Source organism: Eulemur rufifrons, chromosome 7 (genome assembly GCF_041146395.1).
Source record: "Eulemur rufifrons isolate Redbay chromosome 7, OSU_ERuf_1, whole genome shotgun sequence".
Lineage (NCBI taxonomy): Eukaryota > Metazoa > Chordata > Mammalia > Primates > Lemuridae > Eulemur > Eulemur rufifrons.
Genome location: NC_090989.1, coordinates 269,794,349 through 269,809,222, shown reverse-complemented (window position 1 = coordinate 269,809,222; position 14,874 = coordinate 269,794,349). Strand labels below are relative to the sequence as shown.

General features: G+C 39.4%; 1 protein-coding gene across 5 annotated transcripts in view; it reads left to right on the top strand.

Annotated features, from left to right (window-relative positions):
- ASTN2 (astrotactin 2) overlaps positions 1 to 14,874 on the top strand; it is an 824,356-nt gene that overhangs the window by 679,989 nt on the left and 129,493 nt on the right. For all 5 annotated transcript variants that reach the window (XM_069474596.1, XM_069474595.1, XM_069474594.1 and 2 more), the window contains 2 exons: positions 3,368 to 3,501; positions 5,102 to 5,250. In XM_069474596.1, the coding sequence (XP_069330697.1) occupies positions 3,368 to 3,501; positions 5,102 to 5,250 (283 nt within the window). The remainder of the gene's footprint in view (positions 1 to 3,367; positions 3,502 to 5,101; positions 5,251 to 14,874) is intronic.

Here is a 14,874-nt window from a genome sequence, read left to right as displayed (position 1 = left end):
CCAGTAAGGTCAAGGGTGCCAGGACTCAAATGGACTTCAGTTCAAGTCCCTCCCTTCTCCTCCATGCTTGTCCGAATGGGGGGAGGACACCCATCTCAAGGGGTAATTTTGAGCATTAGATGGAAAAGTAGAGTAGTTTCATTATGAAGTTGCTCTATCACCTTAGTCCAGCCAGCCAGCCTCTCTGGGCCACTGTATCTGTATCTGTAAAACAGATTAGATTAGATGATTTACGGAGTTCTGTGAAGCTGGAACATTCTCTGATTCTCCTCCCCTGGGATCTAATTGGACTCCGGACGGAGTGTTGCAAGGACCGAAGACGTAAGGAAAGAGTGATCCTGCGCCGACACAGCGCTGGCTTCTGCTGCCTTGCCAGGGCTCCCTGTTTGATCTCGCCCTTTTATCACAGTGTGTTTGTGCTCCGTCCAGGGCTTGCCTGGCCCTTGCACCAGTCCCCATTCTGTTTCTCAGGATTTTGGGAAGGAGCCAGTGGATGTGGGGACTTACAGGCAGGATTTCTTCCCGAGAACTGCCTGGATGGTGAAACTCACAAAGTCCTGAGAGATTTCCTGTTTTGTTTTCCACAAGCTCAAGTTCCAATTGATTACAAAAACCACACACACACACTCACACATATACAAAAACAGAAACACATACACACACACAACAGGATGTTCTCTCTCTTGCCATTGCTTAAGTCCAACGCAATCTTCCCATCTGTGTCACTTTCGCCCATGGCCCTGGATTTCCCCATTATGGTAATTAAGCCCTTAGTGCTGGCTGGAGATGTTACAGAATCTTAAGCCATGAGCAGTTGTGCACGTTAATTTCACTAAGGGGGAACCTGCAAAGGGAGGGAGAAAAGGACTGACAGTCAGCATGACCTCATGCCATCCCATCTGGTTTCTGTCCTCGTGAGTGTGCTTCCCTCTGGTGCTGGTTAGAGAAGGGACATTTGTTCTCAGCATAGGCTCTGGCACCTAGTAGGAACAGTGAATGCTCTTACTGTGTGCCAGACACTTTATATGCAAATATTTCATGGAATATACTTACACTAAAAAAAATATATTGTCTGAAGTTTAAATCTAACTGGGCACCTGTATTTTTATTTATGGAATCTGGCAACCCTACTTGGTGTTAGTCTCAGTGCTTTGCGTGGTTGAACAGAAAAGGACTACACTGGGGAGTCACAGAGATTCAGGATTCTCCTTCCACCATTTGTTTGCTGTGTGATCTTGGGAAAATGGCTTCCATGCTCTGATTCTTACTTTTCTCATCTGTAAAATGAGGATCATAATATCTGTATCTCAGGACTTTTGTGAGGATTACATTTTTTAAATGCACTTAAAGCACCTTGCACTATACAATTGAGTGCTTCATGAATATTAGCTTTTATTATAATTTTTTTTATTTCTTTGGGTCACTGCATTTAACTCGGGAGAAATTAGATCATTTGCTCATTCCTAGGAGAGGATGTGGATAAGAACTTATGACAGGAATAACTGATGTCTTTTTGTCAAAGCCTCTGGGAGAAAAATGATGGAGACTTACACAATAACATTCTTGATAGACACTTTCTTCTTCTAGATCTGTGGCTTGGGTCACTAAGGACGGAGACCCCAGACCCACTTTATACAAACATGCGATACTTGAGTATTTTGAACGATGCAGGATAGAAAAAGTGACATCTGAATAATTAGGTGTTGCTGGCAGTGTGCAACATTCATTTAAAAAGCACAGAGAAAGGGAAAAAGTATAAAAGAAAAGAAAAAGAAATACAGAAAGCACACAGAGCTGGCAAAGCACACACCTGGCAAAGGAGTAAGAGATCAACATTCTCTGGCAGCCGTAAGTTTAAGAGAGCTGTCATAACATTCTGAATCCCTGATGCCTTGAAATGTCAGTGTCAGCATCAAGCACACACTGAAGGTGTCTTCCACACCTGCGCCTGAGGGAGGGGAAGAGAGTAGAAGGTAAAACTTGAGTCCTGTCCAGAACTGAATGGAAGAAGTGCCTTCCAAATTCTCTTTACTGTCAAATATTAATAATCACCTTTTTAGTGTCCATTCGTTTATTCACCAAATATTGCCTGAAAAACTGTGCTAGCTCTCATAAGAGTACCCATGTGAATAAGGCCTAGCCTTTGCCCTTGCTGGGATCAGTGTCTGTTGGGTGAGACAGGCCAGGCAATGTGACAGTAGGTATTGTCTAGTGCGTTATGGTGTCCAGGAGAAGAGTGAGCATGATTTCAGGCTTGAGAAAGTCATGGTGGGGTTCCCAGAGAAAGAAATGTTTCATTTGAGACCAAAACAGTGAATTGGAGTGCAAGGAGGGGGAATATTACAGGCAGAGGACAGAATGTGTTTAAGGAAAAAAAAAAAAAAAGACAACAAAACACATTGCAATTAAATAAAATATTGGCATTTAGAGCAAGGGTCAACAAACTATTGCCCCCAGACCCAATCTGGCCTGCTATCTGTCTTTGTAAATAAAGTTTTATAGGAACACAGCCATATCCATTCATTTAAAGTATTGTCTATGCCACTTTGTAGCATTTTTCTATGCTACAAAGGCAGCGTTAGGTAATTATGGCAGAGCCCACCTGGTTGCAGAGCTGAAACTGTTTACTATCTGGCCCTTTACAGAAACAGTTTATTATCTCCTAATTTAGGGCACATTTTACATAAACAAGAGTTCACCATTGGTGGAAATGTGAGTGGTTGCATGAGAGTGGATGACACTATGCAAAGAAGGTCAGAAAAGTGATGAGACATGAGCCTGGGAGGGAGGTCAGGCGCTAGATCAAGGAAATTAGACTTTATCCTGAGAACTGTGGGAAACCTCTGAAGGTTGTTAAGCAGAGCAGTGAGATGGTCAGTCTCCTATAGAAGCAGTGTAGCTGGGTGTTGGAGAGGGCAGCCTCCGGAGTCAGACTGCCTTGGATTGGATCCCAGCTCTAGAACTTCCTAGCTGTGAACCTCAGGCAAACCACTTACTTTCTGTATGCCTTAGTTTCCCAATTTGTAAAGTGGGAAATGATAATCATAATCATAGTCATAATATCTATTATATGGGATTGTTGTGGAGATTAAATATAATACATTAATACGGGTAGAGTACCAGGCCCAAGGGAAGTTCTCAATGGATGCTGTTAGCATTATTCTTCAATGATAATTCTGGCTGCTGGGTAGGGAATGGCTCAGGAAGGGAGAACCTGGTAGTGGCGTGCTAGGGATTTAGGCAAGAAATGCTGTCCTGTGCTTAAGGGGGCTGCTCTAAAGCCTGGGTTGGCTAACGTCCTGGCCATCAGCACCTCTACTCTCAACCTCTCTACCATCATTGTCTTTTCTTTCCTCCTTTATTCCAGGCCTTCAAGAGTGCCCTGATGAGTTCCTACTGGTGCTCAGGGAAAGGGGATGTGATCGATGACTGGTGCAGGTGTGACCTCAGCGCCTTTGATGCCAGTGGGCTCCCCAACTGCAGCCCTCTTCCCCAGCCGGTGTACGTATGTATGGGCCCTTTTCCTTTGGCCACCCCTTTTCATGAATTCACACTCCTGTCTTGCCAGCACAGGCCATGATGTGCTTCTGTTCCCAAGGTGTCTGACCAGATCCCTGGAGTCCCTGGGGCCTACTTCCTTTTTTAGGCAAGAAGGGAGCTTTGGCAGAACAGAAACATGACACAGGGGTGGATGCTGATACTGCAGTGTGTGCCGTTTTAAATGACGCCACTCAGTCCCTCATCCCTTCTTTCACTAATCCATTCAGCCAAGGTTTGCTGGACAACAGTCTACTGCTTTGTCAGGTACTACGCTGGGCACTGGGGCCACTGAGAGGTAAAGAAAATGTTAGAACCTCTTCTAGGGAACTTCATTTTAGCCATTTGTTTGACAAATAATGCCTGCTATGAGTCAGGCACTGGGAAGTAAGTCAATGAACAGGACAGGCACAGTTCCCATGCACTTAGGGAACTGAAAGTTTAGTGGGGGAGATAGATGCCAAAACAAAAACAGGAAAATAAGATGCAGTTAAGAATTGTAATTAAGAAAAGTATGAAAGAAAACCAAAGAGGTGCTAATAGGGAGAATAATGGGGAGTTATTTTAGTTGGGAAGTGGGGGAATAGTCAGGGAAAGCTCTCTGAAGAGACATGGGTTATGGTAGGAGTCAGCCAGGCAAAAAGTGGCAAGAATCATATTTCAGGCAGGAGGAACAGCGTATGGGAAGGCCCTGACACAGGAAATTCACCGTTTCGGGAAGTAAAGGAAAGCCATCTTGGCTGGAGGAGTGTGATCAAACGAGAGATGGGATGTGAGGAGCATGGGAGGGGTGAGCAAGAACCAATATTGGAAACAGAGTCCCACGATACACCTCTGGGGAGAGAAGAATCCCACTGCAAGATGGTTCTGGAAGGGACAGTGTGTGGCGTGGGAAGAAAGAAGGAATCCGCGATGGGGATAAGCAACACTACCATCACGATCCTGTCCTCAGCTAACTCGCCATGTGACTGTGTGCAAACCATTTCCCTTTTCTGGGTCTTTCCCCAGTTTGTGAAATTAGGGAATTAAACTTCATAATCCCTAAGGACCATTCTAGTTCTAGCCTTCAATCATTCTGTTTTTTTTCTTGCTTTACATAAGGATTTATTCCAGGATTTTTGCTCCTTTCCAGAGAGTATTGACTTAAGGATATTAAACAGTTTACTGATACTTTGGGGGTAATGAAGAGAATGGCAAAAAAATTGAAGCTCCTGTATTTGAGGGGATTGCCAATTTAATAAACATGAAGCATCATTGAAAATTTAGTTTAAATAAATAGAAAACTAATCAACTTCCATTGAGCACATATTTTGTGCATGGGCTCATTTACTGAATTGTACATTGATCTTGAAAGGTGACTCTTTGTATCCCTATTTTATGGATGAGGGAACTGAGGCCGTGAGAGGCCAAAGAACTTACTTAAGGCCCTGCAAGTTGGTGGTGGGTAAAATCAGGATTTGAACCCAGGCTAAAACCTGTGCTTCCTCTTGACACATATAGACCCTTTTGGGCCCCAGCTAGTGCTGGCTGGCAAACAAGCAATTTTCCCTTTCCCCCTCTGTAGACTGCGGCTGTCCCCAACAGTGGAACCCTCCAGTACCGTGGTCTCCTTGGAGTGGGTAGATGTTCAGCCAGCTATTGGGACCAAGGTCTCCGACTATATTCTGCAGCATAAAAAAGTGGATGAATACACAGACACTGACCTATACACAGGTAGGTACATGACTTCCCATTTTCTTGAGATAGTATAACACAGGAGGGAAAGTGGAATTTTCTAATGTCTTTGGAGACTTGCTGTCATCTGGCTTGGGAAGACCTTGGGAGGATTCATTATTTAGTGATTTTTTGGTGCTTATCCTTATGTGCTTTTTTGTTTGATTTTGAGCAAGGAAAGATAGCAGGTTGTAGTTTCTGATTCTCTAAATTGGACCTTGAAAATCATACATCATAAGGTTACTTGATTCTGAAGAAGATTTGACCTATCTCTATTTGGGAAGGCCTGCAGGTCTCATGTTTAAAGGCTTTGGTTCATAAATATATTATCTCTGGGACTGAGATGAGGAAGTTCAAACTATTGCCTTTCTAGCAAGATACACTGAGATAGTCTTCATTAACCAAGGCAGGGGAAGAGAGAATTGGAAATGATTCGAGCATACTGGAGCGTTTGAGAAGGGTGGCTTGTAAGAGAGCTACCTTTGGTTGTAATTCAGAATGTTATCTCTGAGTTCTTCTAAATCTCTTACACTGCCAAGAAGCTAAGCATTCACCTGTGATCTGGCCTGGGGGCTTACATTCTCTGCTCTCTGTTGAGACTTCCATTCAGTAATTTTTTTTTTTTTTTCCAGCCAGAAAATATCAATTGGGAATCTACTTTCTGTGCAAGGCACTGAGCTAAGTACTTTGTTCAGCATCTCTTTGAATCCTCACAACTTTAAGAAGGTTGTTGTTCATTGTGCCCATTTCACAGATAAAGAAATTAAGACTAATCCAAGATTATCCAGCTAGTGATAGCCTTCAAATTCACAATTTTAGTCCTGAACCAAGACTACATTATTGAAAAAAATTAAAGAAGTATAATAATAATTATTTGGTTATTTGACCAATTACATTATAAACTCAAGGAGGAAAGATGACTTTCGTGTCTTAATCGTAGCTGAATTCCCAATACCTACCATTCATTCATATATTTGTTGAATGAATGAATAATGAATGAATGAATGGAAGGACCCATATTGTTTCCTTTTCTTTTTCTGTCTCCTCTTCAGCCTGTCTTTCTCCTCCATTTCTCACTTCCCTCTCTGGGCTATTTTTGCTTTGCTTCCTCTGAAATTGGGAAGAAAGGCAGTAAAATGAGGCTAATCATGTGAAATAGGTCAGACAGAGAAAGGCCCAGATCCTGGATGAAATGAGACATCCAGTTGGCTGATACTTGGTGTGCTTGGATTCATGAGGCTTGTTTGATGCTGTTGGCTGAAGGGGATAGAGCAGGCTGGAGTGGGCATCACTTTCTCAGAGGGGCTAGTCATAGCACAGTAACTGGGCAGCTAGCTTTGCCTCGTCTCTTGAACTTTGTTAATTCTTTCAATCTTTTGACTTTGTGTGTGATGCATATATATGCAGGACTCTGAATGTGTGTGTGTTCAAGTTTAAGTGTATGTGTGTTTATGTTCATCTGGTCACACTTTATTTTTATGTGGGTAAGATTTGCTACTCTCTGTGAATGGGTGAGTGTGTATCCTTTTGGATGTCTTTGTCCTTGTGGAGTGCTATTTTAAATAGCAGAGTTTGTAGACCACACAGATCACCGAGGAAAACAAAAGTCCTCCAATGGTGGGTTTACACTTTAACAATAGTGCTTCACATCTCTATAGCACGCCGTTCTTCTCAGAACTGAAAAAAAAAAAAACAAAAAAAAAAAACTGTGTAAGGTAAGAAAGATTATCAACCTTGTTTTACATACAAAGTGAGTAAATCTCCCAGATGTATGTGACTTTCCTGAAGTCCCACAAGCATACATGGCAGATCCAGGCTCTATGGCCAGGTCTGTCTGACTCCCAGCACAGGACCTGTCCTTACGTCCCATGCAGCATCTGCATCAAAACTCAAGTGTTGCTTTTTCCACAAGGTTCCTTGACCTTGTCAGCACAAAGTCATCTCCCTCTCTTCTAAACATAAGGCACTCATTTTCTCTATCATTACTTTGGGATACTACATTCACTGCCTCAAAGTATCTCTTATAATATCAGTGTGAAGTTTTAGGGTTAGAAACATCTTAAGAGATCACCTAGCCCTATTTATTTATTTTTGTTGTTGCTGTATTTGCCTTTTGGGTCTTAGTCATCAATTCTTTGCCTAGGCCGATGTCTAGAAGAGTTTTCCCTAAATTTTCATCTAGATTTGTTATGGCTTCATGCCTTACATTTAAGTCTTTTATCCATCTTGGATTAATTTTTGTATATGGTAAGGGATAGGGATCCTGTTTCATTCTTCTGCATGTGGCTATCCAGTTTTCCTAGCACCATTTATTGACTAGGGGTTCCTTTTCCCAATGTATGTTGTTGTCTGGTTTGTCAAAGATCAGTTGGTTGTAGGCAGAATGGTTTTATATCTGGGTTCTCTATTCTGTTCCATTGGTCTATGTACTTTTATATCAGTACTATTCTGTTTTGGTTACTATAGCCTTGTAATATAATTTGAAGTCTGGTAATGTGATGCCTCCAGATTTGTTCTTTTTGCTTAAGAACAATCCCACTACTGGGTATCTACCCAAAGGAAAAAAGTCATTTTATCAAAAAGGCACCTGCACTCAAATGTTTATTGCAGCACAGTTCACAATCACAAAGATGTGGAATCAACCTAAGTGCCCATCAATTCATGAGTATATTAAGAAAATGTAATGTTTGTGTGTTTTCTATGTGCATAATAGTGTCATCTGCAAACAGAGACAATTATACGTCTCTTTCCAATTTGGATGACTTTTCTTTATTTATTTTTCTTGTCTAATTGCTCTGGCTAGGACTTCCAATGGTAAGAGCAGACATCTTTTCCTTTTATTCTCATCTTAGGCCAAAAGGATTTAGTCTTTCACCATTAAGTATGATGAGCCTGTATTTTTTTTTTTTTTTTTGGTAGGTATCCTTTGTTAGGTTGAAGATGGTATCTTCTATTCAGAGTTTGGTGAGAGGTCTTTGTTTTGTTTTAGTTAGGAATGGGTGTTGAATTTTCTGTGTTTATTGAAATGATTGTGTAGTTTATCATTCTTAAGTTTGTTAATAGGGTAAATTACATTGATGAATTTTCAAATTATAAAACAACCTGCATTCCTGGGATAAGTCCCACATGGTATGATGCACTGTCTTTTTCTATATATTCTTGGATTTTATGTGTTTAAATTTTGTTCAGGATTTTTGTATCTATGTTAATGAGGGATTTTTTTTTTTTTTTTTTTTTTTTTTTTTTGAGACAGAGTCTCACTTTGTTGCCCAGGCTAGAGTGAGTGCCGTGGCGTCAGCCTAGCTCACAGCAACCTCAAACTCCTGGGCTCAAGCGATCCTCCTGCCTCAGCCTCCCAAGTAGCTGGGACTACAGGCATGCACCACTATGCCCGGCTAATTTTTCTATATATATATTTTTAGTTGTCCATATAATTTTTTTCTATTTTTAGTAGAGACGGGGTCTCGCTCTTGCTCAGGCTGGTCTCGAACTCCTGACCTTGAGCGATCCACCCGCCTCGGCCTCCCAGAGTGCTAGGATTACAGGCGTGAGCCACCGCGCCCGGCCTGGGATTTTGATCTGTAGTTTTCTTGTAATGCTTTTGTTCATTTTGCTGTCAGGATCATTCTGGTCTCACAAGATGAATTGTGAAATATTTCATCATTTTCAGTTTTCTGAAATGTATTTACTTTCTCCAAGAATCAGCTTGGTTAAAATTAGTAATATTTCTTTATTAACTGTTTGGTAGAATTCACTAGTGAAGTCATTTGGGCCTGGTTCTATTCTTGCAAGAAGGTTTTTAGCTACTAATTTAATTCTCTAATAGGTATAGGGCTATTCTGGTTATCTATTTCTTGAGTGATCTTTGGCAGGTTGTGACTTTTGAAGAATTTGTTCATCTCATGTGAGTTATCAAATTTATTGACTTAAGTTGTTCATGATATTGTTATTAGTCTTTAAATATCTGTTGAATTTATAAGGATATCACTGTCACTCTTGATATCAGTAATTTGTGTAAACTCTCTTTTTTTCTTTATCAGTCTGGCTAAGTGGCTATGAGATTTATCTTCTCAAAGAACCAGCTTTTAGTTTTCTCTATTTTCTCTATTGTTTTCTATCTTGTTGATTTCTACTCTGGTGTTTATTATCTCCTTTGTTTGACTTATTTTGGGTTTGGTTTGTTCTTTCTTTCTTTTTTTTTTTTTTTTTTTTTTTTTTTTTGTATTTTTAAGATGGTACCTAAGGTTACTGATTTGAAACCTTTAACCTTTCTTGTAATACAGGCATTGACTTTAACTACTGCTTTAGTGGTATCACAAAGATTTTGTTAAATTGTGTTTTCATTTTCATTCAGTTTAAAATACCTTCTATTGTCCCATATATTTTCCTTTGATCTATGGGTTATTTAGAAGTATGTTACTTAGTTTCTAAATATTTGAGGATTTTTCAGATATTTGTTATTGATTCTTAATTTGATTTCACTGTACTCAGAGAATATACTTTTTATGATTTTAAACATTTTAGATTTATTGAGACTGGTTTTATGTCTAGAATATGGTCTATCCTTGTATTCAGTGTCCACTTTAAAAGAATGTTTTCTCTTATTTACAGGTGGAGTGTTCTATAAATGTTAATTAGATCAAATTTGTGATTGTGTTGTTCAATTCTTCTAAAGCCTTTCTGATTTTCTGTCTTCTTCTTGTACTAATAATTGAGAGAGTGGTATTGAAACCTCTGACTGTAATTGCGGACTTATCTATTTCTTCTGTGGTTTTATCAGTTTTCATTTTATGAATTTTGAAGATCTGTTATTAAGTCCATAAACATTTAGAATTTTCATATCCTCTTGATGAATTGATCCCTTTGTCATTGTGAAATGGTCTTCTGTATCCCTGTGATAGTCTTTGCTTTGAAATCTACTTTGTCTAATATTAACATAACTGCTCCAGCTTTCTTCTGATTAGTGTTAAAGTCTATCATTTATTGTTATTTTACTTTTATACTATCTGTGCCTTCATATTTAAAGTGTGTTTCTTACAGATAGCATATAGTTGGGTCTTTTTAAAAAATGCAATCTGACATTCTTAACTTTAAATTAGGATGTTTAGACCATTTACAATTAATATGATATTGGTATGGTCAGGTTTAAGTTTACCATCTTCTTATTTGTATTCTACTGCCCCATCTTTCTTTTATCCTGTTTTTCTATTTTCTTTAGGATTGTTTTTATGATTCTGTTGTATCTCCTTTGTTGACTTACTAGCTATAATGCTCTGCTGTTATTTTAGTGATTGCTTTAGAGTTCACCATATGAATATTTAACGTATCACAGTTACCTTCAAGTGATATTGTACTACTTCATGTACAGCGGAAGACCCTTATGACAGCATATTTTTATTTCTCTCTTCTAAACCTTTATACTGGTTTTATCACACATTTTATTTATATATGATAAAAAATCCATAATTGAGTTTAATTGTTTTTCCTTAGTCAGTTATCTTCTAAATGTATATAAGAAATAAGATAAATGATTTTATACGTTTACCCATGAAAATACTATTTGTGCTGTTCTTCATTTCCTGCGTACAATCCATATTTTCATCTGCTGTCATTTTCCTTCTATCTAAAGAATTTTTTTTTACTATTTACTATATTTCATGTCAGTTAGTGATGCATTCTTTCTGATTTTGCTTTTGAAAAATATTATAGCTGTGTATAGAACTCTAGATTGACAGATTTTTCTTCTAGTAATTTAAAGATGTTGCACTTTTGTCTTCCTGTTTGCATTGTTTCAAATGACAAATCTGCTATAATCCCTGTCTTTGTTCCCCTGTATATACATGCTCTTTTTATCTAGATGCTTCAACGATTTTCTCTTTATTACTCCTTTTAAGTAATTTTATTATTTCTTGTGTTTGGGGTTTGCTGGGACTCTTGGATCTGTGGGTTTATACCTTCATCACATTTGGAAAATTTTTGGCCATTATTTTGTCAAATATTTTTTTCTGTCTCCCCATTTTTCTTTTCTTTTGGTTACTCCAACTAAATGTATATTCAGCCACTTGAAGTTGCTATTCATCTCAGTGATGCTATTTTCATTTTTTAAAATTTTTTTCTTCTCTCAGTATGTCATTTTGAATAGTTTCTAGTGCTATGTCATCATTATTTTCTGCAAAGTCTAGTTTATTATTAATCCTATTCTGTGAAGTTTTCATATTGGATATTATAATTTTCATCTTTAGAAGTTCAATTTTAGTCTTATTAATACATTCTATGTCTTAATTTTTTTGACATATGGGATATAGTTATGATAACTTTAAATGTTCTTGTTTGCTCATCCTAGCATCTGTATCAGTTCTGGGTCAGTTTAAATTCATTGATTTTTATCTTCATTATGGGTTTCATTTTCTTGCTTCTTTGTGTGCCAGGTAATTTTTGACTGAATGCCAGACATTGTGATTTTTGCCTTATTGGGTAATGGATATTTTTGTATTCCTAAAAATATTTTTGAACTCTGTTCCAGGACACAGTTGAGTTATTTAGAAATGGTTTGATTCTTTTAGATCTTGATTTTAAGATTTATTAGGTGGAACTAGGGCAATGTTTAGTCTAGGGCTAATTATTCCATACTTCTAAGGGAAGATGCTTCCATGTGCTCTTCACAATAGCCCATGAATTATGAGGTTTTGCAATATGGCTGGTAGTAAAAGGCACTATTACTGGCCCTTATATGAGCACCAGGCACTGTTCTCTCTTGGATTGGCAGGTTTCTCACTTACATGCTTCAATAAGTACTCTGCTGAATATTGAAAGGGAATCCTTCATAGATCTCTTCAGTTTTTTCTCAGCAGCTCACTTCTCTCCATTACTTTGTCCTGCAAGCTCTAGTCACTTTGGTTTCACTGGACTCAGAGCTCTGTCTTTTGAATTTAGGGAATCTGTCAGGCATTCTTTCTCTCTGCACAGAGGCTTGAAAACTCTCTAAAGGCAAGGGGAAATTTTAGGGCTCACATCATTTGTTTTCAATCTTTTAGGATCTCTGTCCTTTGTTTCCTGATTTCCAATTGTTGAAAAACTTACATATTTTTTTGTGCGTATGTATGTGTGTGTGTATTTTAATTTCTTAATGTTGTAGACAGTAAGGCAAGTAAATTCAGTCCTTGCTATTCCATCTAATCTAGAATAGAAATCTAAGGTTCTTCTTTATTCTCCAGCAAACATGTTCTAATCCAAGAGTTCTTTTTATTTTATTGGGGTAAAACTTGCTTCTTTCTGGTCATCTGGTCTACGGTCACTTCACACAAATCTGACCCTTTCTTCCCATAGCCATTCAGAACACTGAAGTCAGCCTCCATCTTTACAGGTTCTTTTAACCCTTCTTTGTGGGACTTTACTTTCATTCTCACATTATTCAATTTTTGAATTCTTGGGTGGGCAGTTGTCTTTAAAGATACAGGATAATGGGCATTGGTCTTTATCTTTATAATTTAGAGTCTTCCCACAGTGCCTGTCATGCACAGGTGTTCAGTGTTCACTGTTGAACACTGTTGAATGTTGAATTGTATATGGCTAGGTGTATATATGCATGTCTTAATTTTCAACTCCAACATTAACTCCCTGAGCACTGTTAGTCTTATGGGGTCTTATGTCCTATAACCTAGCTGAGTACATAATAAGCCTTCTAACGTGTATCGTGATCAATGGATGCTGTAGATAATTGGGGGTGTATATGTGAAGCATTCCTCTCATCTGTTTGCCTCTGGGTCACATTTGTCATGTTTCAACCCTCCGAAAAATGAACCTGGCTCCAATTTGAATCTTTCGGCTCACTCAGTGGAGTTATATGTTGGAGGACATAAACATAATGAAGCAATATGAACTTTGGAAAACCTAGCTTCTCGTTTTAGTTTCTGCTACTTTTCACGGAGATATGTAGGGCCGGTAAACATCTTTTCTAGATCTCAATTTCCTTATCTGCGGAATGGGAAAAATAACACCTATTTCACAAGTTATTTTGAGGATCAATTGTACCATAGTTCTTGGGGCATAGTAGGTACTGATAAATTTTAGTTGTTTCTTTCCTATTTCCACAAATTAAAAAAAATGAAATGGAGAAATAAATGTTCGGAAAAAAACAACAAAATATGGTTGAAGACTTGTTTTGGATAGAGAGTTAGGATTACTCACACATTTGGTCAGGTGAGGCCAGAATAGGGGCTTTCTCCTTTGATCTCTCTGGATTTTGCTGGCAGCCAAGTCCAGTGCTGGAATTATTTATTTATTCACGAGCTCATGTGTGCGTGTGCACAGAAATAGGTGCATACACACGCCTCTCTCTCTCCCCTATGAGCGCATGCAAACACAAACACACACACACTCACACGCTTTATGGCTGCCATCTGTTCCTCACCCTTTTGAACTAACTTTTGAAATGCTCACTCTCCCTCCCTGTCTCCTACCCCTGCCCCCACCCCTGGGTTTGGCACCCTCTTTGTTTCCTTCAGAGAAGCCATTGCTCTGCCGGTTCTGGGACTGTGTTGGGAAAGCCAAGCATAAGTAGCCTCCCAGTCCAGTTGTTTTGAGCAGAAACGGGGCTTGTTTTGGGGGGTGACTGAATTCCCCACATGCTAATCTGTCATCAGTATTAAAAACAGACATCTGGTTCTCCCGCGTGGCCTCATCAGAGCAATTGGCATGGGTTTCAGCCTCGTGGGCAGGGTAGACGCAGTGGGGTGGGAATAAGAAGGGGGGCTAAGGCACAAGCAGATTTAATAAATCCAAATCCCCTGTTTGACCTACGGAGAAAAAGGCTCAGAGGAGAGAGACTTAGGCAGAGGTTACACACATGGCAAGTTAATGGTAGAGCCAGAGCTAAATTGGGGCTACGGTTTCTTTTCCTGCCCTCCCCACCATGTTCAAGGATTTTTACCCAGTCCACGTTACCTCTGGTATGGTTTGCTCTGCTTGAGCACAAATGTAGACATGGATGGAAATACGGGGGCCATAGGGCATTTGTATGGCTGGGCTGAATAGAGTAGCCACCAGATAGCAACTAGAGGGCTCTGACCTTGTTGGTGATGTAGTCATCAGACTTATCACTTTGTTGTCTGCTTTCAGATATGCCAGCTTCCGAGAATCCTTATGGAAGAACCTTAAGCATTGAGCCCACCACACTCATTGTAATGATCAGAACAGTGAGGACAAAAAGGGGAAGGGTCTTATTTAGCATCATAATCTCCTGTTTCTCAGTCTGGTGACATTCCTGCCACACTCCCATGCATTTTCTTTGGCTGTCTTCTGCTATTCTGCTGGGTTTTTAAAATAACATCTTAAAAATCATAGCTGTTTCTCTTTCTTCATGGGATTTTCAGCTTCAGCTTGTTTGGTTCAGGGCTGGAAGGCCAGCTGGCTCTGTTGGCTCCCGCAGAGGCAGCAGCCGTTTCTACCATCCCCCACACCTGCTCATAAAAGGCAGCAACACCTGGCGTTGGTCAGTGCCCCTTTCTGTCCTGGCATCTGGGAGCCTCATGGGCCTTTACCCAGTTGGTCAGTACTGGGCTTGCCTCTTGCCAACTCTCAACTCTTGACTGTTTCTTCCTTTCTACATCTTTTCCTGACTCTTTC